Source organism: Hibiscus syriacus, unplaced genomic scaffold (genome assembly GCF_006381635.1).
Source record: "Hibiscus syriacus cultivar Baekdansim isolate YM2019G1 unplaced genomic scaffold, ASM638163v2 tig00112395_pilon, whole genome shotgun sequence".
NCBI classification, from domain to species: Eukaryota; Viridiplantae; Streptophyta; class Magnoliopsida; order Malvales; family Malvaceae; genus Hibiscus; species Hibiscus syriacus.
Window position 1 is genome coordinate 168,557 of NW_024063320.1, and position 27,800 is coordinate 196,356.

Below are 27,800 nucleotides of genomic sequence, written 5' to 3' on the forward strand. Positions count from 1 at the left end.
CACATCGCTTATCATCAAAGAAACTGAAGTCGGGATGATGTAATAGCTATAGAGATAGAACACGTTAGCCATAAACACAACTTGATATTTTCAGATGAGATCAAAGATAATAAGTATTGCAATGGTTGTGTCCTACCTATCCTTTCACCATTTTACTATTGTTCTCATTGTGATTTCTTCCTGCACAAGGCATGTGCTGAATCGCGGATGATATGTCGACTATTGATCGACGCAAATCCCTTCCGTCTTGTCATGGATGATGTTTTCTTATGCTATTTGTGTAACCATGTGTGTAGTGGTTTCTCTTACATAACAGATGCTTTCGAATGGAATAAGTTTGGGTGCATGTGCCTTAAATGTGCTCCAATACCTCACAGCTTCACATATCAAGCAGAAGAGCCACATTTTATTTTCTATGTTGACAACTACAACGGGAAGTGCAGTGCTTGTGGTGAGGAGTTTCATCGTCCCGGCGAAATATACAGATGCAAAGATTGTGCATTTGCTTTGCATCGGAGATGTGTTACAATACCGCATACCGCCTGGCATAGTGTGATCGACATACTCTGACACTTGCTTATCAAGACCATGATGATTATCCTCTACGGTATTACTGTGACATCTGTGAAGAAAAAAGAGATCCACGGAAATGATTTGACCATTGTAGAGCTTGTGACAATGCCATGCATATCGAATGTGTTCTCGGAGATTATCCATTCATCAAGGCTGGGAGCAAATACACATATGAAGGTCATCCACATCCTCTCACATTCATCAAGAAGATTTATTACTACTCCAAATGCATTCTTTGTGGTGAGCTCTGCCAAGACCTAGCCTTGAGTGTGTGGGGCATGGATGCAAGTATAATGTTCATTGGAAATGCATAAAACCCAAGTTTTTTCGTTACATGCTTGATAGTTTTGATGGTATTAGTGTGAGTGGTAGTGGCAGTAGTAGTGAATGATGTATGAAACTGCTTTAGTCTAAATTAAAACTGTTTGTTATGTTTAATTTATGATTTTGTTGTCGTTGCATTGCTTATCAAGACCGTGACGATTATCCGATACGACACTATTGTGACATTACATCTTCTATGTTGAAAAGCATAAAGGCAAATACCATGCTTGTTGTCAAGATTTATGGCATAATTTAGGGATGTGTAGATGTAAGGATTGTACATTTGATTTGCATGAGATGTGTAGGGAAGTAAATGAGCTGAGTCGAGCTTGAGTATTGTTGAACTCGATTCGGCTCGAAAACTCATGAGCTTAAATTTTTCAAACTCGACTGGAACTTGAAATCATGAATTGAAGCTCGTTAAAGCTCGAAATAAGAAAACATCTTGAACTTAACTCGGTTGAAGTTCAAACTAGAACTCAAACCTGAACCTTAAGTACGTGAAAACACATAAATATTAATATTATTAATAATTAAATTTTTTTAAAAATAAAATTTTAATATATATTCTTTTTGAGTTGCTTGCGAGTTTTTCGAGTCAAATATCAAGTAGCATGTTTCGGTTCGTTAAGAATTCGAGCTCGAATCGAGTTTTTATTGAGCGTTGATCGAGTCGATCTCGAGTAGCTCACGATCTGTTTTGTCTCATTCACTGTCCTAGTGATGTGTGACATTTCCGAGCATTACTTGGCATAAGTGTGATGAATATTCTTCGACATTTTCTTATTACGATCGTGACGAGTGACGATTATCTATTACGACATTACTATGACATCTATAAATAAAAAAAATATGCTCAGATTACCTGTTTGTCAATTCAGATTCCATTTCCATGTGGGATGTTTAATGTTTTAACTAAGTTGGATCTAAGCATTGACTTGGTGCCTGTAATTGAACATGGAGGAGCTTCATCACATGAGTCATGGCCCTCTACTTCTTCTTCTTATTCCACCACAAATTAAATATTCCATTTCCATGTGGGATGTTTAATGTTTTAACTAAGTTGATCTAAGCATTAACTTGGTGCCTGTAAATGAACATGTAGGAGCATCGTCACATGAGTCATGGCCCTCTACTTCTTCTTCTTCTTATTCCACCACAAATTAAATATTCCATTTCCATGTGGGATGTTTCATGCTTTAACCAATTTTATAATGTTTTGAGGCTGGCTGCAGTAGGATTACAAATGTTGGAGCCAAGCATTGAGTTTGTGCATTCAGATGAGAAAAAGGAACATGGCGGCGCTTCACCACATGAATCATCACCATCCGTTGCGATTCGACGAAGACACCAGTCCAAGCCACTACAGTGGCTTCTGCCATGGGTGCTCCAAACTGGTGCAGGGACCGAGCTACAGCTGCGGGGAGTGCCGGTTTTACCTCCACAAGAAATGTGCCGAGGCGCCCTTGGAGATTTGTCACCCTGCTCACCGCGACCACCCCCTTCTTCTCCTTCTTCCGGGTTCGGAGCAACGGAAAAGACGAGTCAATTGCAGAATTTATCGGTTCGAGGTTAAGGGATTCGTTTATCATTGTTCATCTTGCGAATTTTACCTCGATGTTAATTGCGCTTTGCTTCCACGAGACACTACCGGAAAAATCATCAAAACCCTCCATGCTGCACATGAACACCCTTTGTTTTCCATTAATTTATTTGGATATTTCAACTGTGAGGGTTGTAGAGACACAATAAAAGAACATGATGCTTCATTCACTTGCTTTGATTGTGGAAAGTTCTTCCATAAAAAATGCCTTGAACTACCCACTGCCATTAGTCATCCTTGCCACCGCAAACACCAACTTACGCTTTATTCCGATGTATCCGCCTTAGAATGCTTAATGTGCCGATGCTCTCACGGAGGATTCTTTTATCGATGTGTGCCTTGCGAGGTTACCTTTCACGTCGGATGTGCGTGGCCTCCGTCCATTATCGTAGACAAATATCATCACGATCATCCATTCACTTTGTTGTTAAGACCGAATAACACATTCGAATGTAATGCATGCGGTAACCGGGGAAATCATGTCTCCTACATCTGCTCTACTTGCAACATTCAAGTTCACAAGGACTGCGTTTCGTTACCACGCTGCATTAAACTCACTCTTCATCCCCATCCCATTTCCCACTGCTTTTTCCTCTGCATTGATCACCATGATTCTAGAACTTGGGATTGCAGAATCTGTTATGGAAAGGTGAACATCGAGCATGGGAGTTATTATTGCCCTCAACCAGGTTGCGATTTTGTTATTCATGTCAAGTGTTCCATCAAGAAGCAGAAGTTGTATTGGGTGCTCGAGGTAGGCAGTCCAGACGAATATGACGAATTTATGGATCCCACTTTGTTGTCCGATGAATCCATGAGTTCCATCGTTCGTGTTATAAAGAAAATCAAAGTCGGGGACGATGAAATAGCGGGAGAGATAGAACATGTTAGTCATGAGCACAACTTGATATTCTCAGACGAGTTTAAGGGCAATAAATACTGTAACGGATGCGTGTTGCCTATCGTATCCTCGTTTTACTATTGTTCACACTGTGATTTCTTTCTGCACAGATGTAGTGTAAAACTGTGAGATACTAAAGCACATCCGCTTGATATGTTTTGTGCAGAAAGAAATCACAGTGTGAACAATAGTAAAACGAGGATACGATAGGCAACACGCATCCGTTACAGTATTTCTCCCGCGAAAATGTGACTCATCCGCTTGATATGTAAAACTGTGAGATACTAAAGCACATCTGAGGCACAGGCACATTTTCTCTTCCACGACGACGAATACGAAGGAAAGTGCAGTTGTTGTGATAAAGATGCAAGTTCTGTAATTGCATACAGATGCAAGGACTGCACGTTTGCTTTGCATTGGAGATGTGCTACATTACCACAAACTGCTTGGCACAAGTGTGACAAACATTCTTTGACACTTGCTTATCGAGATCGTGACGATTATCCTCTTCGACGTTATTGTGACATCTGTGAAGAAGAAAGAGATCCGCGACAATGGTTTTATTGTTGTGAAACCTGTGACAATACCATGCATATCGAATGCGTTCTCGGGAAGTACTCGTTTATCAGGGCCGGAAGTAGATATGCATACGAAGGTCATCCACATACTCTCACTTTTGTCAAGAAGATCTACTATTACGCGGAATGCAATGACTGTGGTGAGCCATGCCAAGATCTAGCCCTTGAGTGTGAAGAGCATGGATGCAAATATATTGTTCATTGGGATTGCATAGCACCTCAGTATCTTTCCAGTCACATTATTTATGATTCTAATCAGTAAAAAATCATTTAATTTACTTCTGAAATTGTATTATTATTTACGTATTGAGATTGTTTTACGAATTTAATTTTTTATTGGTTAAAATTTTGCTTCTCTCGAGTTTTTATAGTGGGTCGCTCCGATGATCTAAATGTGACACCTCGAATCGGATTGAATCACCCGTATCAATTTAGAGGTGTTACCTATCTGATGTATAAAGCTGCTTGTGATGGATTGATTCTAAAATTAAAGTGCTCTCAAAATTGAGCGATGATTGATTGCTGTGTGATTCTCTTTGTTTACAACTTCATATTCTATGAACTCTTTGATCACGTTATTTACGGTCATATTCAATAAAAATAACTTATTTTACTTTTTTTCATATAATTGATCCACTCATAATTAACTTTTAAAATAATTATTTATTTTTATATCGCTTAATTATAAAATAAGCGTCCGGACTATATTGCTTTTCATGAATGAGAGCCTAAATTACTTTTTGAATGATCTAGGTGCCTAATGTTACAAATATTATCATTTTAGGTGTCCGAGCCAACTATCGTTAATTGTTTCTGTTAAGTGACATGTGTTACATTTTGGTAATTTTGAAATTTATTTTTTTTAAAATTAAAAATAATATTATATTTATAAAGACCCCTAATTTCTCTTAAATTAAAAAAAATCACAAATCATTACAGATATGAAATCTCTAACCCGTTGTCGAAGTAGTTCCTACCATCTTCCTAGTCATATGTCGTCATAGTTGTCGTCGATTGACCGTCGAGATCGCTATTTTCATCCTAGGGTTCACGGGGTAAAAAACTTTGATTGGTCACGATTTCATAGGATTATTGATCACCATGGAGGTGAGGTCAAGTGGAGCTTCGTTGATGACAAAGGACAGTGGTCAGTCGATGAAAAAGGGCGGTGGGCGGCGTGGGTTTAAGGGTTAAAATGAGAATTTTCAAAGTTTTGGAACTATTTCAAAATTTTTGTTTTTTTAATATATAATTTTTAATATTTTAATTTTAAACATAATTCTTAAAATTATCAGAATGTGACGCGTGTCACTTAAAAAAATTAACGACGTTTATAGCCTGGGCACCTAAAGTGGTAATATTTGTAACGTTAGGGGATCATTCAAAAATTGAATAATTATGTACACTTATTTTATAATTAAACCTTTTTGTATTTACATGGAAAAAATAACATGAAGAGAAAAGAGAAAAGAGAAAAAGGTAGATAGTTTTCAATGGTCTAAGACAATGACATAATTAACATGTTAATATAATTATATTAATTCTAAAAAATTAAAGATCATGTAAAATGATAATCTTCACTTCATAAATTCTAGAAATAAGAATTATTCTTTAATAAAATGATCAAAATTATATGTATTCGATTTGACGAGTATGAATAAAATTTTTATATTTTTTTAATAAACGAACGAACATGGATCGGTGTTTGTTAATTTTGTTTATGTTCACGAACAAGCTAATTTGCGTAGTTCTCATTTTTTTATATTTTAAATATTAGTAAATGTATAAACTAAATTAAATATAAAATAAATTTTCAGTTCAAATTGTGAAACTTAAAAAATTAAGGACTAATAACATAATTTCACCATTCAATTGGTTTTGTTTTATTTACATTTTGTTTGTTTTTTAATATGTTAGTTAATACTATATTAAATATTTAAACAAATACAAAATAAATATAAAATCTTTAAAAATAAATAAATATAAATATAATTTTATTTATTCAAACTCATTTATTTATACTCTTTAGAAGAGTTTTATGGTACAACGGTTTAATTTAAGAGACGTTTAACTTAAATTATTATCATGTTCAACTTTAAAATTATATAAATTTGTAACATTTTCGATTGTAACCGAAAAATTATATTGCAAGAGGTTTAGAACTTCGGTTGCAACAAAAATGTTACGGAGAAGTAATATTTTTTTATTTTTAACTTAAAATATTATCATGTCTAACTCAAAAAATGATGGTCTTGATAATTTCTTAGGTAATTTACGCATTTAATATCCAAATTATCAATTTTGATCTATTTTAGTATCTAAACTTTTAATTTTTTTCAAAATCATACCTGATATTTAGTTTTGGTTTCATTTTAGTATCCACTATTAAAAACTTAACACGTTTAGTTTGGCAACTATCAATTTTAGTCTGTATTAGTACCTAAACTTTTAATTTTTCCAAGACTTCACGTTAAATTTTGAACATGTGTACTAAAATGAAACAAAAACTAAACTTTAGGTATGATTTTAAAAATTTTAAAAATTTAAGTACTAAAATGTATCAAAATTTATAATTTAAATATTAAATACGTAATTTATCCTAATTTTTTATTAACTTAAAATAAATATAAAATAATATACGTTCAAAAACAATTCTTAATTATTTCATATCGAAAGTTTATTCCTCCTACATTCGTAATGTTGAAACTGAAAATCTTAATAACTTCATTATCACCGAGATCAGGTGATTTATGTATTTTATGTAATTTTTAGTTATAACCAATTTTTTTTTAACTTTATATTAACAAAATATTCACTTATTGTAGACTTTATCTGTCGCTTTTGTCAAATTATTTTCTTCGCCAGCCGCAATCCATCTCCAATCTCTGCTGCGTCCGATCATTACTCATTTCTAGGGTTTGCTTTCTCTCAGATTCTTCAATCTACTCACTGATTTTGTTGGTTCCTATTGATACATTGACTATTAAAGAGGAAAGAAAAACAGCAGGGAGAATGGAATCAGAGGATGAGTTCGATATGCACGACGCCGACAACGAACCAGGGGAGGAAGACGACTTCTACAGCGGCGGTGACGATGATGCCGGGCCCATCGCCGCTGTTTACGATGATTCGGATGCCGATGTTGCCGATTACGAGTTCATCGACAATGATTCGGATGATTCTGATGATCTCGTCTATCATCGACACCAGGTATTTGTTCTTCTTATTTTTCGATTTTGCTTTATTTTCTTTGTTTTTTCATTTTGCATTTCGGAATTTTAAAGCTAATGTTACCTTGCATTTTATTGTTAATTTATAGTATTATGTTGTCATTTGATGATGAGCGTTGGTTTTGGTTAAGATGTTTGTCAAATCTATACTATTTAGTTGTATGAACTAGGACGAGCTAAGTGATCAGCTCAAATGGTGAATGTGTCAGTATAAAAGAACCAATAAAATCATAAAATTAGAAGAAAAAAAGGGGATAATTATATGTTTCAACTTTTATATTTTTAAAAAAGCCTTATTTCTAAAATTAGTTGCCAAATTTCGAAATTTTGGCTTTGCCTTGTTTTCAAAATTTTGACAATGTACACAGATTTTTTAATCTTTTTGGAGCATTTGTGGATCTTGTTAAATTTCTGTGATGCCATTGCACACTAAAAACTAGAAAGGAGACCTCAACTGTGAAAGGAATTTACCTATTGTTTGCTTCTTTGGTTGAAGCTTTTACTTAATATGAACTATAGGATTATGTTATATGCAACACTAAGATTACTGAACAGTCCATAGTGAATGTCAGGAATACCTACCTTTTCTAATGCTGCATAGTAAAATGTCTAAAATTGAAACATGTTCTCTTTGTCAACCTTGTGTACCTAAAAGTTTGTGGTTTTTGAGCCCTTGTTTTGTTAATTATTTAATTTTTTTAAGCAATTTATCCTAAATTGATGTCTCTTTTGTCTTAGCAAAATTATACCATTTTGAGTGAAGTAGATATTCGCCAGCATCAAGAGGATGATATCATGAGGATATCTACTGTGCTTTCCATCTCAAAGGTTGAAGCAAGCAACCTGCTACGGTACTATAGTTGGTGAGTGATCTTGTTGATTTAAATTATGTTACTTGAATCACTTCTGTTCCTTTTAAAATTTTGCAGAGGCTTTTTTAGTTATTTACAAAATCATTTTTAGTGGACTTTAGCTGCATCTATTTAAATGTAGAGTGAAATTATTGTTTCTCTGTTTTGTTCAATAGGGATCTATATTGCAATCTCTTGGCAATGGTATGTTTGTGTGGCTTGTTGTTGTAAATGATTTATGTTCATTTTGGACTTACAGGAGTGTCAGTAAAGTACATGATGAATGGTTTGCAGATGAGGAAAAGGTTCGCAGGTCTGTTGGCTTATTGGAGAAGCCTGTAGTTCCATTTCCTGATGGTAGAGAAGTGAGTTGTGGAACACTCAAATGAGAGTTTTCACATGTTTATTTTTGAGCTAAGATTTCCTATGCTTGCTTGCTCTGTGCTCTTTGACGGCTTATACTTTTTATTTTTCTTCATATTTCTTCTTTTGGCAGATGATTTGTGGGATATGTTTTGAAAACTGTGCTTCTGATAGGCTTCACACTGCTGCATGTGGTCATCCTTTTTGTAAATCTTGCTGGACAGGTCTGTTTTGATCCAGAAATGCTTTATGTTTTTTTTAGTTTTGATGTTGTTTCAAGAGTTATAGGTCAGACTTTGGAAATCTTTTTTTGGTCAAAGCAATGGCTGCACATGCTCAGCTGACTTTGAAGGGGTAGAGGTCTAATGATCTGCGAATAATTCTTTATTTCTACTATTTATCCTGGTCATGATGAATAGTCCATATTTTGGAACTCTCAATCAGCTCAACATGGCGCTTGTACATGATTATTGTACTTTAGCTATATGTATTGTATTGTTAAGCTCGGTAGCTAGCCTGACAGTACTTTATCCATTCTAGCTGTATTTTCCTAACCATTCTATGGAACTGACCATTTCAATGATTTTTCTCTGAGAGTTTATAGGCAACTATTTGAAGTTTTGTGTTTACCGACCTTTTCATATTTTCTTGTGAAATCTTCCTATACATACTCTCTTGTTTTCTTGCTTAGGTTATATTAGCACAGCCATCAATGATGGTCCTGGATGTTTGATGCTGAGGTGCCCTGATCCATCCTGTGCTGCTGCTGTTGGTCAAGATATGATTAGTGCATTGGCTTCTGAAGAAGACAGAGAGAAGTACTTACGTTATTTCATTAGATCTTATGTTGAAGACAATAGGAAGGTAATAATACTTAAGACAGCTTGGTTAATTGGTCACTTGTACGTTAGTGACATTTAATTTGTTCATTTATTTTTGCTTTACTTGTTAAATTTGCAAAAAGATTTTAAAAATTACATTTCTTTTACAGTTTTGCAATATATTTATTTTGGGTTGAAGAATGGGGGAGCCACTACATGTGTAGTAATGGAGTTGTATGTATTATGTTTTATGGTTAGTATTTAATTGGGGATAATTTGAAAATTTGTTGTGCTCTTTAACAAGTTTTCATAAAAATACATTAATCACTTTCATATCATGTATGTGCTATGGCTTATTTCTCCCAAAATATATGCGTATCCTGGCTTGTTGGGTTTCAATTTTAAATTTACCTCAATGATTTTTGAAGTTTTGTATATAAATTTTAATCAAAATATGAATTTTCTGTAAACTCATTTTTCTATATTTTTAAATGTTCTATTTTGTAGACTTTTTCTTTTCTTTTTTAATTACTATGGTGTTTATTCAGTAGCAGAATCACTAAAAGAAATATATGAATAACTTTTCATTATTTCATTTTCACTTCATTTTTATTGTAACCCATTTTCTATATGTTTTTTGTGTTATTTTGTAGACCAAATGGTGTCCTGCACCAGGGTGTGATTATGCTGTGGAATTTATTTTGGGCAGTGGAACTTCTGATGTTACTTGTCGCTGCTCATATAGCTTTTGTTGGAATGTAAGATTTTTTTCATTCTGGCTGTAGTACATCTATTTTGCTTTGAAGTTGCTAACAGAATTTTGATCCATAATGTGCATTTGACCTTGCAGTGTGCTGAGGAAGCTCACCGTCCTGTTGATTGTGGCACTGTAGCCAAATGGATACTGAAAAATAGTGCAGAGTCTGAAAATATGAATTGGTAGGAAATAGTAATTAGAAGTATTCCAATACATGAGGTGGTTTAATTCATTCCAAAATGCGAAGTTGTTAAATTTGCATAGTATTGGCACACCCAAAAGAAGAAATTTGTTTGCTCTTCCTCACTAAAAGTAAACAGGATGTGCATAGAATGCTTTGTTATCTTAATATCACTTCTACTGGATAGTATCTGATGCGTCGGAGAAAACTTTTCTCGATTCAGTCCTTAATCATGATTCTGAACCATAGAAATAGAGAAAGGATTCTTGGGGCTGGGTTGGATGGGGTTGTGGATGGGATTGTGGATTTGTGGTGTTGGGGGGGGGGTCTCTGAACTATTTTTGCTACTACACGAAGTGGTGAAATAAGAATTTCCTTGATACATCTAAACTAATGAAAATTTTATATTCTAAATTATGCATCATTTTCTTCTGAATATGTTGAAAGTTGAAGTGAACAAAGTGCATGTGTCTGAAATTTTTATATTTAAAATGAAGTTTAATTTTCTTCTCCCCCCTCTACCAATGGACCTGAAGGTGAACATTTAAAATGGTTTTGCAGTATTTGTTATTATGGTCAGTTTATAATCATTGTGCTTGTCTTAATCTTCAGGATATTGGCTAATTCCAAGCCTTGTCCAAAATGCAAGCGTCCAATTGAGAAGAACCAGGGATGTATGCATATTACATGCACACCACCATGTAAATTTGAATTTTGCTGGTGAGCTTTTACCTCTGCATACATATGTGTTGCTTTTATTTTGATGAAACTCTGACATCACTACTTGATTTGGGTTATTTTGTTTTTCTGTTGAAAAACAAAATAAAATAATTCTCCTATTCATTTGTAGCTTTTCTTATTGTTTGTTTAGCTTTATTCTGTACTGAGCAAGAGTTAATACATCATAAATGAAGGCTGGACCAAATTGATCCTTTTCTTTCATACGTGTATTGTGTAGTGTGTTGTTTCTCCTTTTTCTATGAGAATTGCTGTCAGTTGACCATAGATATGTGCAGGCTTTGCCTTGGTGCATGGTCAGAGCATGGTGAGAGAACTGGTGGGTTTTATGCTTGCAACCGTTATGAGACAGCAAAGCAAGATGGTGTGGTAGGGAACTAGTTCTTTCCTCTGGCATTCAGCATTCCCTAGGGCTTGTCACTAGTCATTTTGCGTCATTATTTTAATACCCACCTTGAGTTTCTGATCCATAGCATTTATTTACAGTATGATGAGGCTGAGAAACGAAGAGAGATGGCTAAAAATTCTTTGGAGAGATATACTCATTATTATGAACGATGGGCAACAAACCAATCGGTGTGTATTACTTGTGAGATTTCTAGCGAATCTGAGATTATACTTGTCACTGTACTTAATTTTAAATAACCAGTTGACATTATAAATTATCTTCTATCTTATAGTCCATAAAGTTCATGTTATTAAATCCTATTGTGAATTAAGTGTTATCTTCCCCTTTCCTCCATGTTTTTCTACTTAAAACCTATGTGAAAGACTATCCTGGGTTGATTTACCATTATTGATTGATGATTTAGTTGGTCAGTGCCGTGATTGGCATAGTTCGGAGAATATTTACGTTCTGCTCATTTGGTAAAAATAGAATGAGTAAGTGCGGAGAACTGTTAGTGGTTTACTTTTCATGGAAAACAGGACGCTTTCATATGTCATTTGGAAGGATTTAAGATAGAAATAGTTATGTATGACATGTTGATAATCATGCTGCATATTTTTTAGTACTTTTACAGATCAGCTCGAGCAAAAGGCACCAGAGAGCATGTACATCATTGTGCACATGCAGGAATTTTTGCTTGAACTCATTTGTTCAATCCGCTATATTATTTTTGAAGTATTCTGTAGTCTATTATATTTAATTAGCCCTTTGCATGAACAACCATGTATTTATTCTTGGATGCATGTAATGCATATTGACTTCTTTCTTTTGACTGCTTAACTCTATTTTCTGGAAACACTTTCTGGATGGCTAACCACGATGTACTTAAATTAGAAAACACTTGTTGTTGGTACTTCTAAAACTTTTCTTTACTCGATGCAGTCTAGGCAAAAGGCATTGGCAGATCTACAGCAAATGCAATCTGTGCATGTAAGCCAAACTTTGTATAATTTTTTACCAACTATTGGTTATACTGGTCAAGACAATTATTTTACTACCATTTATCATGGTTGTCATGACGAAAGTTTTTGAAAGGCTATCAAAAACATTGATGAGTGCTGATAATCATGTGTCAATTGCAGCTTGAGAAGCTGAGTGACACACAGTGCCAACCCGAGTCGCAGTTGAAGTTCATCACTGAGGCATGGCTACAGGTAATTTCCAAAAATTTGCTCGACTCACTAGCTAGATGTTACTTTAGCTCATCGCTGCTACTTAAATTGTGCAGATAGTAGAATGTCGGAGAGTTCTCAAATGGACATATGCCTATGGATATTATTTACCAGAACACGAACGTGCTAAAAGACAGTTCTTTGAATACTTACAAGGTAATGTCTCTCCATATAGTGGACCACTCTTCAGAGTTTGTTATTATATTGATATATCTTAAGCTTTTTTTATGTTCACGGTTAGACACGCGAAATACACATATTTCACCTTTCACCTCGGGCAATATGAGTTATAGCACCTAAACTGCCCATCGTGCCCTTTAACATCAGTGGTATGCACTACCCATGCCCTCTATTGTCTTGCAGGTGAGGCTGAGTCTGGGTTAGAACGACTTCATCAATGTGCAGAGAAGGAGCTGCAGGTTTACCTCAATGCAGAGGGCCCATCAAAAGATTTTAACAAGTTTCGGACAAAACTTGCTGGATTGACAAGGTAACTTCTTGTTTAAAAAATATATATATAGATTCCTTTTGAAACTCGTTATGGAGTAGAATTTGATAATCTTATCAAGTCTTGTTGAAATGATTGTCGGTTCAAAAGCTTGGTTTTGTGGAAAAATCTATTATGTTGGAAAGAGATGATTATATTTTACTTGAACCTTTTTTGAAAGCGTTTTCTCATATTCATTCGCATTCTTTCATCTAAATTACTTACTTGCAAAAACTTTGTGACAACAGTGTGACACGGAATTACTTTGAGAATTTAGTTCGAGCTTTAGAAAATGGTCTGTCAGATGTGGACTCTCGTGGAGCCAGCAGCAGGATGGGCAGCTCAAAGGGCATGGGAGGTGGTAGCAGTAGAGGAAGAACTGGGAAAGGCAAAGGTTCAACCTCTAAACCCAGTTGCTCCAACAGAAATATTGACGATTCCGGCCATTGGTCCTGCGAATATTGCACCTTCGCAAATGTCAAGTCAGCTACCATTTGCTTAATGTGCCAGCAGCATCGATAAATGTCATTGGCTATTAACAGATCTGATCTGGCTTCGCCTCTTGATTCATGGTTCCAAGAGCTTCAAAGGGAGAACAAAAAAAAGAAGGTTTTTCCACGTCTCATTCCATCTAAATCGAATTTTTCGTGATGCAGCGCTGTGAAACTGATGTCGGGAGAAGGGGTATACTTATGTTATGTTAATTGTATATAGAATACTGTGTAGGACCGAGAACCCTTCGACTCGACTTTTCTTCATATGGCAGGAATCTGTCCAATGTATTCATAAGTTATTTCTAGGGTTATAAGCAAAACAGTGGATTTCGGGTTTCAAGCGGACTGCAATGAAACGCGACGATAGGCTGCACTGTGACCGGCTGCAATGATAAATAATTTGTTGTTGCAACCTTGTTAATCACACGGGGGGCACTAAATTTCCAACGTATAATTTGGTCATATTACTTGTAGATTGGTTTTCGATATCGTCGAACGTTAGAAATCAAGTGGTGTTTACGTTGTTTATTTTCCGGATCCCCTTTTTTTAATTATGTCATGCATGATTTGCATGGATATAATGTTAGCAGAGTAGAGAAAGCAACACATTTTGTTGTGCTGTTATCTGGGCTGTTTGAATTCAATGCTGAAATGAACATAAAAATGTCCTTTGTTTCTTATGATTGAATCTTATCACTTGCATGCCTAAATATCTTATCTGGGATGATGCTTAATTCGTGTAATGCTTCTGTTTATATTCAAATATATATCTCCCCTTTCAATAGTTAAATTAATGCATCCAACCTAGGTCTTAGAGCTATTTATTTTGAATTAATCATTGGTATCCTTACTTGATTAGCTATTTTCATGGGGAGGAGTATTTGATCGAATTAATTGAAGGTTTGTTATTTATTTTATTGATAGTATCTATCTTGAAATTTTAGTTGTGTTTATTTCGTACGAAAAAAGTATATTGTTGATATATGTATGTATTCATTCTAAAAGATATTTTTGGATTCAATATTGTTTGATATTATTGATATTATACCCCATCGACAGTGGTCGAAGATCTCAAAAATTTATTCTTTACTCGGTTTAATTTAGATCAAATCTGATTGAAATCGAAATTTTTATAACTATCGAAAAATAATATTGGGAGAGTTTGAAACAAGTAGAAGGGCAAACGTGTCATTTGAATTGGGTTTGTGTTGCGTCATTTTGGGTTGGGTCATTTTGGTTCTAGATTATATTTGGTTTAATATTATTTAAATTGAGTCTTGTTCGTATTTGGTTCGAGTGTATGGTAAATCGGGTCGGGTTGGGTAGCGGGTCTGGTTAATTTTTGGGTTGGTGATTATCGTATCGGTTGTTTTTCGATTCTGATCAATATCAGATCAATTGATTTTTGGGTTAGGTTAATACTAGATCGATTAGATTTTGGGTCAGATCAATATTTGATCGGCTGATTTTTTGATCAGATCGATTGATTTTTTATTTGAGTCAACCTTTGCATCAGGTCAATTCGGATTAAATTAGTTATGAGTCTAGTCAAATATATATATAGAATTATTAATATATTCTTGTAAAAATATCATTTTGTTTGTTAATTTTATCATTTTGGCTTAATTTGGTTATAAGTCTAATAAAGTATAAGGTAAACTATTTCAAATACTACCCACCTTTAAGCTCGGACTCGTTTATACCACTAACGTTTTAATTTTGTCAATTTTAACTCTAACGTTTACTTTTAAGTGTAATTATGTCACTCAACCGTTAATGATCTAACGGAACAATAACATGGCAATCGTGTGCCGTGACGTTACTGGCGTGGTTACTTCACCAAAACGATATCGTTTTGGTAAGACTGTATTTAGAGCTAAAAAACCCAAAACAAAGTGGTTTTAATTTGAGAAAATTTAGTAAAACTATGCACTTATGGGAATTTAAACTCAAGACCTGTTGCTAAAAGATTAAGGCTTAACCACTAGGGCCAACTTAAATTTCTCATATAAATTTACAAATATAATATGCATAAAATAAGTTATACACTTCAAAAATTATTTACTAAAAAACTCATAAAATTATTAAAATTTTCAAAAAGCACCCTAATTTTCAGAAAATCTAAAAAAAAAACTCCTAAATTCCTAAAAGTTTAAAAAAAACCCTATATTATTGAACAAAAACTATTATTATTACTTTTAAATGTTTAAAAAATTAAATAAAAATCTATATTATTAAATAATAAGGGTATGTTTGTTTCGCGTAAAATATTTTTCGGAAAACATTTTCCTCGTTTTTCGGTGTTTGATTGGAGGAAAATTGGTTGATCAATGTAAAACATTTTCCCGGTCAACAGAATTTTCTTTATATTTTTTGGAAAATGACTTACAGTTTGATTTTTCGTAAATCATTTTTTCGATCTTTTCACTTCAATGAATAATTACTCAAAATAATTTTATTTATATATGTAATATTAATATAATATTTTAATATCATTTTGTCAAAATATTATTTATTAAAATATTTAAAAATATATTTATTAGTATTTTTAATAATATAATATTATATTTTATAATATTATAATAATATACTCAATTATATTATAATAATATAAAATATTATAGTTTTATTTTAGTAATCTCTAAAAGATTTATCAACTAGTAAAAAATGATTTACAGAACCTCTCCCCAACATCGTAAAATATTTTCTGGATAATGTTTTCCAGAAAATATAATTCATTTTATGAAAAATATTTTCAGTGAAACAAATGGACTCTAAAATTTAACTAAATCGATCCAGATTTATAAATTTTGTCTAGAGCTAGACTCGTACCTATAAATCTATAAAAAATTTATATATATTTAATTATAATTAGAATTAGAATTGAATGTTTGTTAACATCCACCATTCACTTCCTATCTCAAAACCTACCTTTTACTGATCCTAATGGATTTTGGAAGGACTTAAGTGAAGTCTTTGAAGTTGCCACTGATTTCTTCACAGGACTCTTCACTTCGTCTAGAAACGGGTCCTCGGATCTGATCCTTAATGCTATCGATAAGTGCATCACCCCTGAGATCAATTCGGATCTTTGCAAGGAGTTTACATCAAAGGAGGTTCACGATGCCTTCCTCCAAACCAACCCTCAAAAGGCCCCCCCGGTATTGATGGTTTACCCGTGAGTTTCTTTCATTTCTTTTGGCGTGTTATCGGTAATGATGTGATTTCTTTATGCCTTAGTCTTTTGAATGGTTCTGCTTGGTTTGATGAAATCAATGGAACCGTCATTGTCTTAATCCTAAAAGTTGATAACCAGACTCTAATGAAAAATTTCCGGCCGATTAGCTTGAGCACGGTTATCTACAAAATTGTCTCTAAAACTATCGTCAATCAAATTAAGCCTTTCATGCCTTTGGGTATTGCTGAGAACTAATATGCTTTCGTTCCTGGTCGTTTAATTTCTGATAATTTTGTGGTTGCTCACGAACTTTTCCATTATCTTAAGGGGTCTAAAAATGGCTCAAATAAAAGGACAATTATTAAACTTGGTATGAAAAAAGCTTATGACAGAGTATAATGGGGTTTTCTTCGTGATGTAATGGGAATGATGGGTTTTGATTGTCGAATTATAAACTTGATTATGAAATGTATCTGTTCTGTCTCATATTGCTTGCAAATTAATGGCGAAGTTTCAAGTTTTTCCAAGCCATAGCGTGGACTTAGACAAGGTGATCCTCTCTCACCATATCTTTTCCTCTTTTGCACCCAAGATCTCTCGGCTGCCCTCATCTCGGAGCAACTTCATGGCCGAATTAAAGGAGTTTGGGTGAGCCGTCGGGCCTCCAAATCAACTATCTTTTCTATGCCGATGATAGCCTCCTCTTTATTAAAAATTCTGAACAAGAGGCGCGAAGATTGAAGACGGTGCGCTGTGAGTATGAAGCTACCTCGGGATAAAAGGTCAACTTTGACAAATCCTTAGTTTATTTCAGCTCAAAAACAAAGGAGAGTGATAGGCAACTTCAATCACAAATCCTTGGGGTTCAAGAAGGGACCGAACCGGGCCTCTATCTTGGCTTACCGTTGATTATCGGGAGGAACAAGATGACCTCGTTTGGTTTCCTACGGGATAAAGTCATCAAACACATTCGAGGATGGATGAAGAATCTTTTATCTATGGGTGGTCGCGAGGTGTTCCTAAAGACGGTTGCCCAAGCCCTTCCAACCTATTCAATGGCATGTTACCTTCCACCTGAAGGTGTGGTTGACGCGATCATAGCGGAAATGAGAATGTATTGGTGGACTAGGAAGCACAAGCAAGGATGGACGCATGTTGCTTTGTCAAAGGTCTGTCGACCAAAGAAGATTGGAGGCATCGGCTTTAAAGATTTAAAATTGTTCAACTATGCTTTAATGGAGAAGAAAATCTGGGGACTTTTGCACCAGAAACAGTCGCTCGTCTTCAAAGTCCTGTCCGCAAAGTATTTTTCTGACGAAGACGAGGGTTCCTCAACGAAGTCGATATTTAAGTCGAACAAGTTGATAGTTGAATGTCTTTCCTTTGAACTTAAAGGTATATCAATATTGAGGTCGAAGAAGCTCGCAGTTGAATGTATCCTTCTAGAACTTAAAGGCATCGTGTCAAATGGGTACTGCTCAGATTGTTGTGTCAAGGGTATCTCCATATTCAGGTTAAAAAAATTGGCAAATGAATGTCTTTCTCTTGAAATGGAAGCGGTGTTGCCATATGAATTATTTGTGTAGCCAACTCGGTCGTAACAAGTTGCTGATGAATGTCTCCCCATTGAACTTTGATGGGATAGCACTATGATGTGGATTTCCCAATAACGAGTTAAAATCATTATATATTACTTGAGTGCGGATGTCAACTTGATCAGCATGTTGAGTCAGCTCGTAGTGGAGTATAATAACATACCACGAACCGCAGACACTTCAATAAATATGCATACATCTGTGTATTGATGTATGAATGTTGATTATGATAATCAACCATCATAGCAACACCGTCATTGTTGGAGAGTTCGAACGTTGTATAAGTTAACAGAAATACTACGGTTGAAAATATGTAATGAAGTGAGGACAATCTTCTAGTACTTCCAACTTGAACATTCTTTGAAATTTTAGTAATTAGCTCCTTAGAGTGATGTTTCTCTTGAAAGATATTCTGAAAAAATGATTTGATGCGAAGACAACGCTAGTTTCATATTCTCGAATTTCTCAATCATAGTAAACAATAATTGAAATACGCGTCATTTTGAGAGTTTTATATCATCAAAAACAATAGCTCAAATTCACATAATTAAATGAATAGTATATGAATCAAAATATAAACTAATCCAAAAAAATTTAAAAAAAATTCACAATAATTTAAATAAAACAATTTTATATTGTTACCGTATCGACAAAATATCTCGAAGTATGATCACGCCTTCTAATTTTACAATTGCAAAAAATAATATAAAATAATTTGTACAATCAAATTTGTTCAAATAATTAAATATAATATAATAAAAAATAGTTTTATCAGGCTTTGGTAATAATGAAGTACCCAATAATTCAACGTGCATAATGGATCCGTGCATTCCGTATGTATCAGACATTTAACGATGGCACGGATGACCATCCGCGACTTTCCTTACATGACGCTAGTTCAGACAGAACCCCATGAAAACGTGACTGACGGTCCACGCTTTATTATTATCGTGTCAGAAAATATGTTAGATCAGTAATATTAAAAGAAAGTGTCTGACAGTTAATTATTGGGTCTAAAGGTGATATTTCGGTAGAAACGCCCCCCGTTTACCCACCCACGCCTACTTTTTGTAGTTGTTTCAATGGATCAAATGATAATTATTAGCCAAGCATGAATGAACAAGGAATGTTCGGGTACAGTTGTATTTTTTTTAAAAAATTAAATAATGTATTGTAATAATAAAATAATACATGTTCAAAATATTTTTATATATTATTTATATATATGGGCATTTTTTTCATTTTCGTTGCCTCAATTGAGTGTTCGCTTGATCGAGTTATTAAGAGTTTTTTTAATGAGGTTTTTAAAAAAAATATATATATACACATTTTATAGACGTAATTATTTTAATTCGGGATCTCAAGAGAGACAATACTCCCTTTAATCACTAAAGTTATATAATAGATTTTAAATTCATAAATGGTTTTAGACGTTTTTTTTATAGATTTTATTGATGATATAATTTCGTACCTCTAAAATTGAATAATTTCATATTCTCAAAATTCTATTAAAGTTTCTCATATTCGCATTCCTTGATATAGATTATGTAACAAAGTTCTTCGTTTATATAGAAGAACGTATGTAGCACAAAATTAGAGCAGTGGCCCTCAGGTCAAATCATAGCTTAGTCTATGCATGTAGCACAAAAAAATTACTTTACAATAAAAGAATAAAGATTTATTTAAGTATTTAAATTTAAAAACTAAAAAAATCTTTTTCGATTGATTTTAAACCGAAAAAACTTAAAATATTATTATATTTAAATAGATTTATCCTCCTGCATATGTATATTATCATGTGTAGCTCGACTATCTAGTCATGTTATCAAAATCGTCGTTAATAATTATTTAATATAAGATGGCTTAAATAGTAAGTAATTTTGTATTTATTAATAGGTTTTGAGTTTGAATTTTTTTATATAAAAAACATTTATTAAAAAATTTATAAATAAAAATCAAATGTACGACTTAAGTTCAAACGAGCGGTGTAATTTTGGTTTGATGAGCTGTGTTAGCGTGTAGTTATTGCTGTACTAATTTTGGTTGGGTTGACTCGAGTATCTTTCACTCGAATTTGACTTAACTCGAACATAATATCTGAAAAACATGGCCCAATCTGTCTGGAACTTGTTTTTTTTTTAAAAAGAAATCCAACCAGATTGGATCGGGTCGAGTTGGAAGTTGTTAGATTCGAGTCTCGTGCCCATTCCTAACTGTATATGTAAGAATATGAATATTCGTTTTTAAATGATTGACCATCTTTGTACAAATACTATTTGAAGTTAAGACAAAAGAATTAGGTTCCAAACTAGATTTTTTTATTGATATTGGGTAAGTACAATGCAGTATATGTTCAAAGATAACTGTAAATCATTTAACATTGAAAGCTCACACATCTGACATTCTCGATTCTTGAACCGAGATCTCAAGGAATAACAACAATTTATTTACCACTGAGACCGCTCAACCTTGAGGAGAAATGTAAGTACCTAATTGGACCAAAAAGAATATGAAGTACTAAATTACACCTTGAAGTAGGGGTGAAATCGGTTCGGTTTGATTTTTTTACTAAAAATAGAACCGAATCGAAATGAACCGAATGATATCTTGAAATGTTAGATGCGATCTTGCAATTAAACCAGGGATGTACATATGTTGAGTCAGTCTCCGGTTTAGCTCAACCTAATTTGAAAATATATATCCTCATTCGGAATCTGATTTAACTCGAGTTTAAATTTGACTTTATCCTATCAGAGTTTTTGAGATAAAATCTAAATTCGACCTGAAATAAATATATTTATAAAAACATTTTTCATTCGATAAAAATAAGAATCTAATTGAAAAAAATAATATATAGAATATTATTATTCTAATTATCCCTAAAAATCAAATTTACTTTATTTTTCAAATTGGATCAAATATATATATATATATATTAAACACAAACCGGACATATATTTTTAAGAACTAATATGACTCAAAATCGATGTTTAAAAAAAATTAGACATGTTCCGATCTGATCGGATCGAAACCGGTCGGGTTTGGGCTCGTGTCCAGTCCCTAAATTAAACCATGTTAAAAGAGAGAGAAAAAGAGAGGGCGGAAGAACCAGTCCGTATGTAAAATCTGCAGAGAAGATCTTCACTACTCTTCGCACGATCTATCTTTTCTTTCTTTGATCTCATCGATTCACAAATGAATTCTTCGATCCTTTTGAATATTCCTTCAGATCCATTACCCTTTTTCCAGATCTCTCTCCTTTGATTCAATTTTCAAAGTTTTTTTTCTTAAAAGTTTGATCTTCCTATTGAATCTCAGTCTCACGATCCCTCGATTCTCTCTCGCAAACCCAGTTTTTCTCGTCATGGGTTCCACTTCCATTCGCGTCCTCTTCATTGCTTCCTTCGTCTTCCTCGCTCTGTCGTCCTTTTCTTTTGCTCAGGTACTATTCATCTCTGTTTATGTATTTTTATGTATTTTTATACTTTTTGAAAGCTTAGTCTTTCAAATTAATGTAAATAGTGAAATGGGTTTTTCTCTATTTGTGTAACTTCTCAGAATTCGGAAGTTCAAGCTCAGAGGGAATCTGGTGGGTCAATCAAAGATTTGGGCCGCCGGGGCATGGTCTGCTTTCTCTTTTCTTTTCTTTTTTCCCCGTTTTTCCATCTGTTTGATTGTTGATGAACTTAGAAATTATAGAATTCACATTGCTTAGTTAGTTTTTATTTTGAAATTTTGATTAATTGCATAGTTATTAGCTGTTGGGAAGTAGGTTTTCTTTTTATGATTTTTGTTTTGCTTTCGAGCAGCTGATTAGGAAATAGAATTAAGTTGTTAAACAGGGTGTTAGTTATTCACATGAAAGTGTTTGATCATAAGGTTTATGTTTACCTTGCAATTTACAATGTTATTCAACTTTTTCATCCTTGTTATTGAAGATGTAATTTGTGTTGGCATTCAGATTATCCGATTATGGTGATGAATTGATTTATGCGATACAGATTGTGGCGAACAACCTTCAGAATAGTGTACTAGACGATCCCTTGGGTACTGCTCTTGGTTTTGATTCTGGTCTTGGCATCTTGGATGCATTCTTTGCAAGTTTTTCCATGATAATTGTCAGTGAGGTTTGTTCATTCAGATCTCTCTCTCTCTCTATATATATATATGTGTGTGTGTGTGCGCCTGCGCCTGCCCGCATGTGCTCTTGCGCTTGCACATAAAATTTATGTTAGAAATTATGTGCTTTCAAAGGATGGTCTTTTGCTGAGAAACATGTGCATTCATCGCATTTGTTATAACCAATACCATTTGGAGCAAATGCTGAATTGGGTGTGTTGTGGATACAATAACAGATCGGAGATGAAACTTTTATAATAGCAGCTCTTATGGCTATGCGGCACCCAAAGTCAATTGTTCTATCTGGTGCACTAGCTGCCCTCTTTGTAATGACAGTACGTGGCCATTTTCTATCTCTCTTTCTCTCTAATGGCTTTGCTTGACCGACAAAGTGTTTTAGGTTCCTTCCCTTTTCGTTTCATATAAATGGTTTTTTTCATCATGTACTGCCAAAGTCATTTATGCTAAATTCTTAATGTTATCAGTGTTTATTTGTTCTTCTCAATTAGATACTTTCCACTGGACTAGGTAGGATTGTGCCGAATTTGATATCAAGGAAGCACACAAATAGTGCAGCTACGGGTATATATACATTGACTTTGTCTTTTCATGTTCCTAATTATTTCATTTAATGATTTCATTTTATGGTCATTTTGTTATAACCATTTATCCCGGTATGCAGTTCTCTATGCATTTTTCGGGCTTCGGTTACTTTACATTGCTTGGAAATCAGATACAAAGGGATCTCACAAAAAGGAAATGGAAGAAGTGTGTCTCTCTAACTTTATATTTGATTTTTTTTCTTTTATACGTCCTTTTTATCATATTTGGTTACTATAGATGCTTCTCGCAAGAAAAGAACTGGAATAAGGCGACAGATATAATTTTGAGGCAGACCAAATGGTTATACTTGTAATTTAGTTAATCAGTTTACCAAAGTGCTTCCTTTATCTGTTTTCTATATTATAGAAAGTTGGATAAACGCGTGTTTCTTTTTGGAATGTGAACAGGTTCTTCAAGAGGATATTGAATTCTTTTATCCATGTGTAACGTGTGCAGATTCTTGCATATATATATATATATATGTGTGTGTGTGTGTGTATATCTATGTTATATACACATTCCAGCATCAATGATTTGTAATATTTAAAGATTGCATCATGTAGCATCTGAAATCTTTTGTTTTCTTCGGTTTCAACTTCATATTGAATTTGGTCTTTGATTATCTCGCACGTTTAGGTAGAAGAGAAACTTGAGACTGGCCAAGGGAAAACACATTATCGACGCTTCCTCTCCAGATTTTGTACACCAATATTCTTGGAGGTTTTGTTTCCACATTGCCGCTCGTCTTAGATATTTAATTTAGTCTATTTTCATACATTGATTAAAATCATCAATTATTGCTGAATTCTTCCTTTTCTCTTTCAATGCAGTCATTTATTCTAACGTTTCTAGCAGAATGGGGGGATCGAAGCCAAATTGCCACAATTGCTGTAAGATAAATCCTATCCTTGACCTTAAGTTGTTACTGTGATTCGAATTTGTCTCTTTGTTTCTGATGGTTGCTCGTATTTTTGGGTTCTTTTACTCGACAGTAAGTTTGTAAGGAACAATAGCTGGCATGTTTTCTTCTTAAAAATTGCAATCATGGACCGTCCTGCTCGTGACACTTGGGGGAAAAGTGCCTCATGCTAGTTTAAATGTTGCAGGAGCTTTTAGTGTTTAAATCTAGGTCTATGATAAACTTTTTCCCAAGTCTCATAGGTTTGTAATTAGGTAAAAGCTTATATCAACCTTAAAACGCAATACGAGTTTTGTACGACTCTTATCCGGGATCGTTGTATTTGATGACTCTTGTCAATCCTTGATAACAGTTCATAATCGGTAAAAAGGAGCTACAAATCATGGATAACATCTTAGCTACATGGTTAAATAAAATAAAACAATCCTGTTGTGACAATGTCTGTAATTTCCGAAAGGAATCGCATACAGTCGTCTAAACAAAGTCCTTTCTATTGGTGCAGCTAGCAACGCATAAAAACGCTGTGGGTGTAGCGGTAGGAGCCATGATAGGGCACACCATCTGCACGTCACTGGCTGTGGTGGGAGGAAGCATGCTAGCAGCCAAGATCTCGCAGCGCACCGTAGCCACGGTCGGAGGCTTGCTCTTCCTCGGCTTCTCTCTCTCATCATATTTCTACCCTCCCCTATGATTTGTAGGTTATAACATGATTCTTTTGGAGAACCAATTTCCTTTGCTACTCTTCAAATTATCCTATAGTTTATGTGAAACACTGAAATGTTTTTATACTAACTGCCCTAAAAACCAGACCAATGTCCTTATTCTTTTTGTATACACACACACACACATATTAAGTTATTTCTCTTATATATTTGGATAAGGTGTTTCATAGGAAGATAATGTTTCATTGTTGGATCCTTTCCACATGAGAGATGATGGTGTCTCGTGTTATAATGGATATACATATGTTGTTTCTTCGATATATTGAATCGGTATCGATACTTCCCTAAGTATTAGTAGTGATTGTTTAGTACGATATCCTTTCATGAGAGTCGATATTTATGGACCCGACGGATTTTGACCATCGACCAGACTTGATTAGATCCGTTTTTTTTAAAAAAATTTAAGTTTGGGTTGAATCGAGTGTTTTTAGAAAATATGTATGGGTTTAGGGTGAAAAATATCTAATTCGACTCGAAAAATAATGTAAATCTATCTTATATATTTAGGGATATTTGTAATATTAATTCTATATATATTATTTTTTTGAATTAGATTTTTATTGAATAAAATAATATTTTTAATAAATATATTTATTTTAAGTGGAGTCGGATTCGAATTTTATCTCAAAAAGTTGAGTTGGATTTGAGTAAAATCACCCTTAAATTCGAGTTAAGTTTCGAATGGATGATATATATTTTTAGATCAGATCGAGTTGACCAGAAATCCGATCCAGTTTGACCATGCCATTAGGTATGAGGGTTTTAGGAATTATATTGATTTTTTTATAAAAGTACGAGGGTTTTAGATACCATTAAGTAACAAATTATTATTTAAATAATTTAAATCCATACAAGTTAAATTTAGATATCATGTTTTCCTATGTTTTAAATATTCAAAACAACTTTAATGAAAATACTAGAAAATCATTTTTATATTTTCATATTTTCACTTATTTTTGCCAAAATCATTTTCTTATATTTGTTTTATTTTTCAGAAATCATTTTCTAATTTTAAAACAAACATAATTTCCTCAACTTTTCCAATTTTTAAGAAAATAAAAATAATATATTTTTTAGAACCAAACAGAACTTATGATTACAACACTAGACTTCCCAACCTTCAATCCCTCTGATGATGCATCCGAAAACGATGCCATTCTCGTTTCCGATGCCGTTAGAACGATGATGGGCCCATCGATGAATATCCGGCAGCTTTCATCTCCTTGAGCGTTCCGGCTAACCAGTCCAAGCCTTCGTAGAGGCCGTCTCCTCTAAGCGCACAAGTACCTTGTATGTGCCATTTCCGGTTCTTCAGGTCGAAAAGTCCTAACCCTTCGCATACCTCCATCGGGTTCATCGCTCCTTTCTGGAAAAAGAAACCATAAAGATCGGATTCAATGGAACAAATATTTTTTTCATGAAGAAAACCTAGATGTATGAATCGATGCTTATCGAACACTGCTGTATTCGTCTCGGCTTTTCAGCCAAAAGATTGTTATGTCGGATTACTCGAAATCGCACGTCTTGGTTCGAATGCACAGGTCTGAAACAACTGCAGAAAACATACCATGTCCTGTTTGTTGGCGAACACCAAGATGACGCTGTTGAGCATAAACGGGTCGTTGATGATGGTCTGAAACAATACACATAAAGAAAAAACTAGACAACGTTAATCCCGAACGTCGAACAAGTTCGAGTACATTCTAAATTTACAACCTGAAATTCAAGTTTAGCTTTCCCGATCCTCTCTCGGTCCAAGGAGTCGACAACGTAGATCTGCACAGACATACGTATTAGAAAGAGATACAAATGTTCTTATCTTTTAACTAAGTAGTGAAGAACGGAGCAAAATCGATTCGATAAACAAAATCTTATCACCAATCCATCTGTATTATTGAAGTAGTGCCTCCACAGCGGCCTTAGTTTCTCCTGTCCGCCGACATCCCAAACCGTGAACATCACATTCTTATATTGAACTTTCTCCACATTAAAACCTGAAGGAGATATCGACAAGAATTCAGCACTCGTATCAACTCGTCTATCCACCTCGAGATAAAACGTTAATAACATTAATTAAAAGCCGAAATTTCAACCAAAGACTATACGAGGAATACGAGAAAAGGGCCATAACACTAATCAATGGTCCTAATGCAAGCAGCCTTCCACCCGTTTTACACAGAGACGCTGTCTACCGGGTTCAAACCCATAGGCCATAACCAAACAAAAGGAAAGTCGACACTACATTATCACCCCACGCATGACAAAATCAACAAAATGAAGCACGACCCGATCATTTTCTAAAAGTATCATCATAAAAGTACATATTTTAAAAGAAAACCAAGTTATTATCGGCTACGTTGCCTACCAATAGTAGGGACCGTCGATAAAACTTCTCCGATGTGCAACTTGTACAATATAGTTGTTTTTCCAGCTGCATCGAGGCCAAGCATCACAACCTAAGCCAGCTCCACAAAAGTTACAATAAGAAAGGAGAACACAAATCGGAAAAAAATTGAAAAGAAGTCGACAAAACCGATATCTAATTGTAAGAGTAATTGTGAAGTGGAATAGCCTTCAATAACGGGCTGGGATAAAGAATAATGACGCCCGGATGCGGTACAGAAAAAAGTAAAGACGTGAAAAATATGCCACCAACTAAATCCAGAAAGTCGAAAACAGTATACTGATATGTTAAAAAATGATCGGCTTGGGCTATAGTTTCTAGGCTGAACTCGTTCAAAGCATTATATCTCGAGTCAAACGTAAATGTAAGTGATACCCATTTAAACCGATCGGAATTAAAATTTATCTATATGAAAGATAATACCAAGAACTACTTGCCCTGCGACAATCACATACACTTCAACCACGTAATAAGCATAAAACAAACAGTACTAGGAATGCATCAAAACCTAAATGACGCCGAGGTGCATTTAGCGTAACTTCATGTTTCATCGTTACAGATGAACAAGATAACTAGTTCAGGAATAAATTCGAAAATAGATACTGCACATGTTCCAGATAAGACAGCCACCTAAAATGTATATTAGAACAGCATTAAGGCTCCCTTCACATTGGCTAGAATATCTGGTTTAACTGGATCATTATCAGCTTCCATGGCAATTGGCAAGCAGCCAGTTACA

At 34.3% G+C, this 27,800-nt stretch overlaps 4 protein-coding genes across 4 annotated transcripts; 3 read left to right on the plus strand and 1 right to left on the minus strand.

The window, feature by feature from the left end:
- The first annotated feature begins 2,192 nt into the window (after window positions 1-2,192).
- Window positions 2,193-4,241, plus strand: LOC120179016. Its single transcript, XM_039184751.1, has 2 exons — window positions 2,193-3,464; window positions 3,708-4,241. The coding sequence occupies exons 1-2, from the start codon at window positions 2,193-2,195 to the stop codon at window positions 4,239-4,241; spliced, it is 1,806 nt and encodes a 601-aa protein (XP_039040682.1).
- Window positions 4,242-6,831: 2,590 nt separating this feature from the next.
- LOC120179005 (probable E3 ubiquitin-protein ligase ARI8) lies at window positions 6,832-13,984 on the plus strand. The gene is made up of 15 exons (XM_039184741.1): window positions 6,832-7,189; window positions 7,948-8,072; window positions 8,320-8,425; window positions 8,557-8,647; window positions 9,115-9,287; window positions 9,898-10,002; window positions 10,095-10,183; window positions 10,795-10,902; window positions 11,199-11,289; window positions 11,407-11,496; window positions 12,251-12,298; window positions 12,451-12,522; window positions 12,597-12,696; window positions 12,904-13,030; window positions 13,276-13,984. The coding sequence occupies exons 1-15, from the start codon at window positions 6,992-6,994 to the stop codon at window positions 13,547-13,549; spliced, it is 1,797 nt and encodes a 598-aa protein (XP_039040672.1). The 5' UTR covers window positions 6,832-6,991; the 3' UTR covers window positions 13,550-13,984.
- A 7,396-nt stretch (window positions 13,985-21,380) lies between these two features.
- On the plus strand, window positions 21,381-24,756 carry LOC120179006 (GDT1-like protein 3). The gene is made up of 9 exons (XM_039184742.1): window positions 21,381-21,736; window positions 21,853-21,918; window positions 22,296-22,421; window positions 22,650-22,748; window positions 22,923-22,995; window positions 23,096-23,181; window positions 23,653-23,736; window positions 23,847-23,906; window positions 24,438-24,756. Exons 1-9 carry the CDS (start codon window positions 21,659-21,661, stop codon window positions 24,624-24,626), a joined length of 861 nt encoding a protein of 286 aa, XP_039040673.1. The 5' UTR covers window positions 21,381-21,658; the 3' UTR covers window positions 24,627-24,756.
- Window positions 24,757-25,744: 988 nt separating this feature from the next.
- Window positions 25,745-27,132, minus strand: LOC120178994 (ADP-ribosylation factor-like). Its single transcript, XM_039184731.1, has 5 exons — window positions 27,023-27,132; window positions 26,536-26,651; window positions 26,374-26,433; window positions 26,225-26,290; window positions 25,745-26,023 (listed from the first exon to the last, which is right to left on the minus strand). Exons 1-5 carry the CDS (start codon window positions 27,105-27,107, stop codon window positions 25,832-25,834), a joined length of 519 nt encoding a protein of 172 aa, XP_039040662.1. The 5' UTR covers window positions 27,108-27,132; the 3' UTR covers window positions 25,745-25,831.
- Window positions 27,133-27,800: the final 668 nt, after the last annotated feature.

Bases quoted from the DNA above. Each gene is read 5' to 3' on its own strand.
- LOC120179016 (XM_039184751.1), top strand. From the start codon at position 2,193: ATGGCGGCGCTTCACCACATGAATCATCACCATCCGTTGCGATTCGAC. The intron at 3,465-3,707 runs GTATCCTCGTTT...TCTGAGGCACAG, and splicing joins ACGGATGCGTGTTGCCTATC to GCACATTTTCTCTTCCACGA.
- LOC120179005 (XM_039184741.1), top strand. From the start codon at position 6,992: ATGGAATCAGAGGATGAGTTCGATATGCACGACGCCGACAACGAACCA. The intron at 7,190-7,947 runs GTATTTGTTCTT...CTTTTGTCTTAG, and splicing joins TCGTCTATCATCGACACCAG to CAAAATTATACCATTTTGAG. The intron at 8,073-8,319 runs GTGAGTGATCTT...TTGGACTTACAG, and splicing joins CTGCTACGGTACTATAGTTG to GAGTGTCAGTAAAGTACATG.
- LOC120178994 (XM_039184731.1), bottom strand. From the start codon at position 27,107: ATGCTTGGCCTCGATGCAGCTGGAAAAACAACTATATTGTACAAGTTG. The intron at 26,434-26,535 runs GTGATAAGATTT...ATGTCTGTGCAG, and splicing joins TCAATAATACAGATGGATTG to ATCTACGTTGTCGACTCCTT. The intron at 26,291-26,373 runs GTTGTAAATTTA...GTATTGTTTCAG, and splicing joins AAGCTAAACTTGAATTTCAG to ACCATCATCAACGACCCGTT.
- LOC120179006 (XM_039184742.1), top strand. From the start codon at position 21,659: ATGGGTTCCACTTCCATTCGCGTCCTCTTCATTGCTTCCTTCGTCTTC. The intron at 22,749-22,922 runs GTACGTGGCCAT...CTTCTCAATTAG, and splicing joins CTGCCCTCTTTGTAATGACA to ATACTTTCCACTGGACTAGG. The intron at 23,737-23,846 runs GTTTTGTTTCCA...CTTTCAATGCAG, and splicing joins GTACACCAATATTCTTGGAG to TCATTTATTCTAACGTTTCT.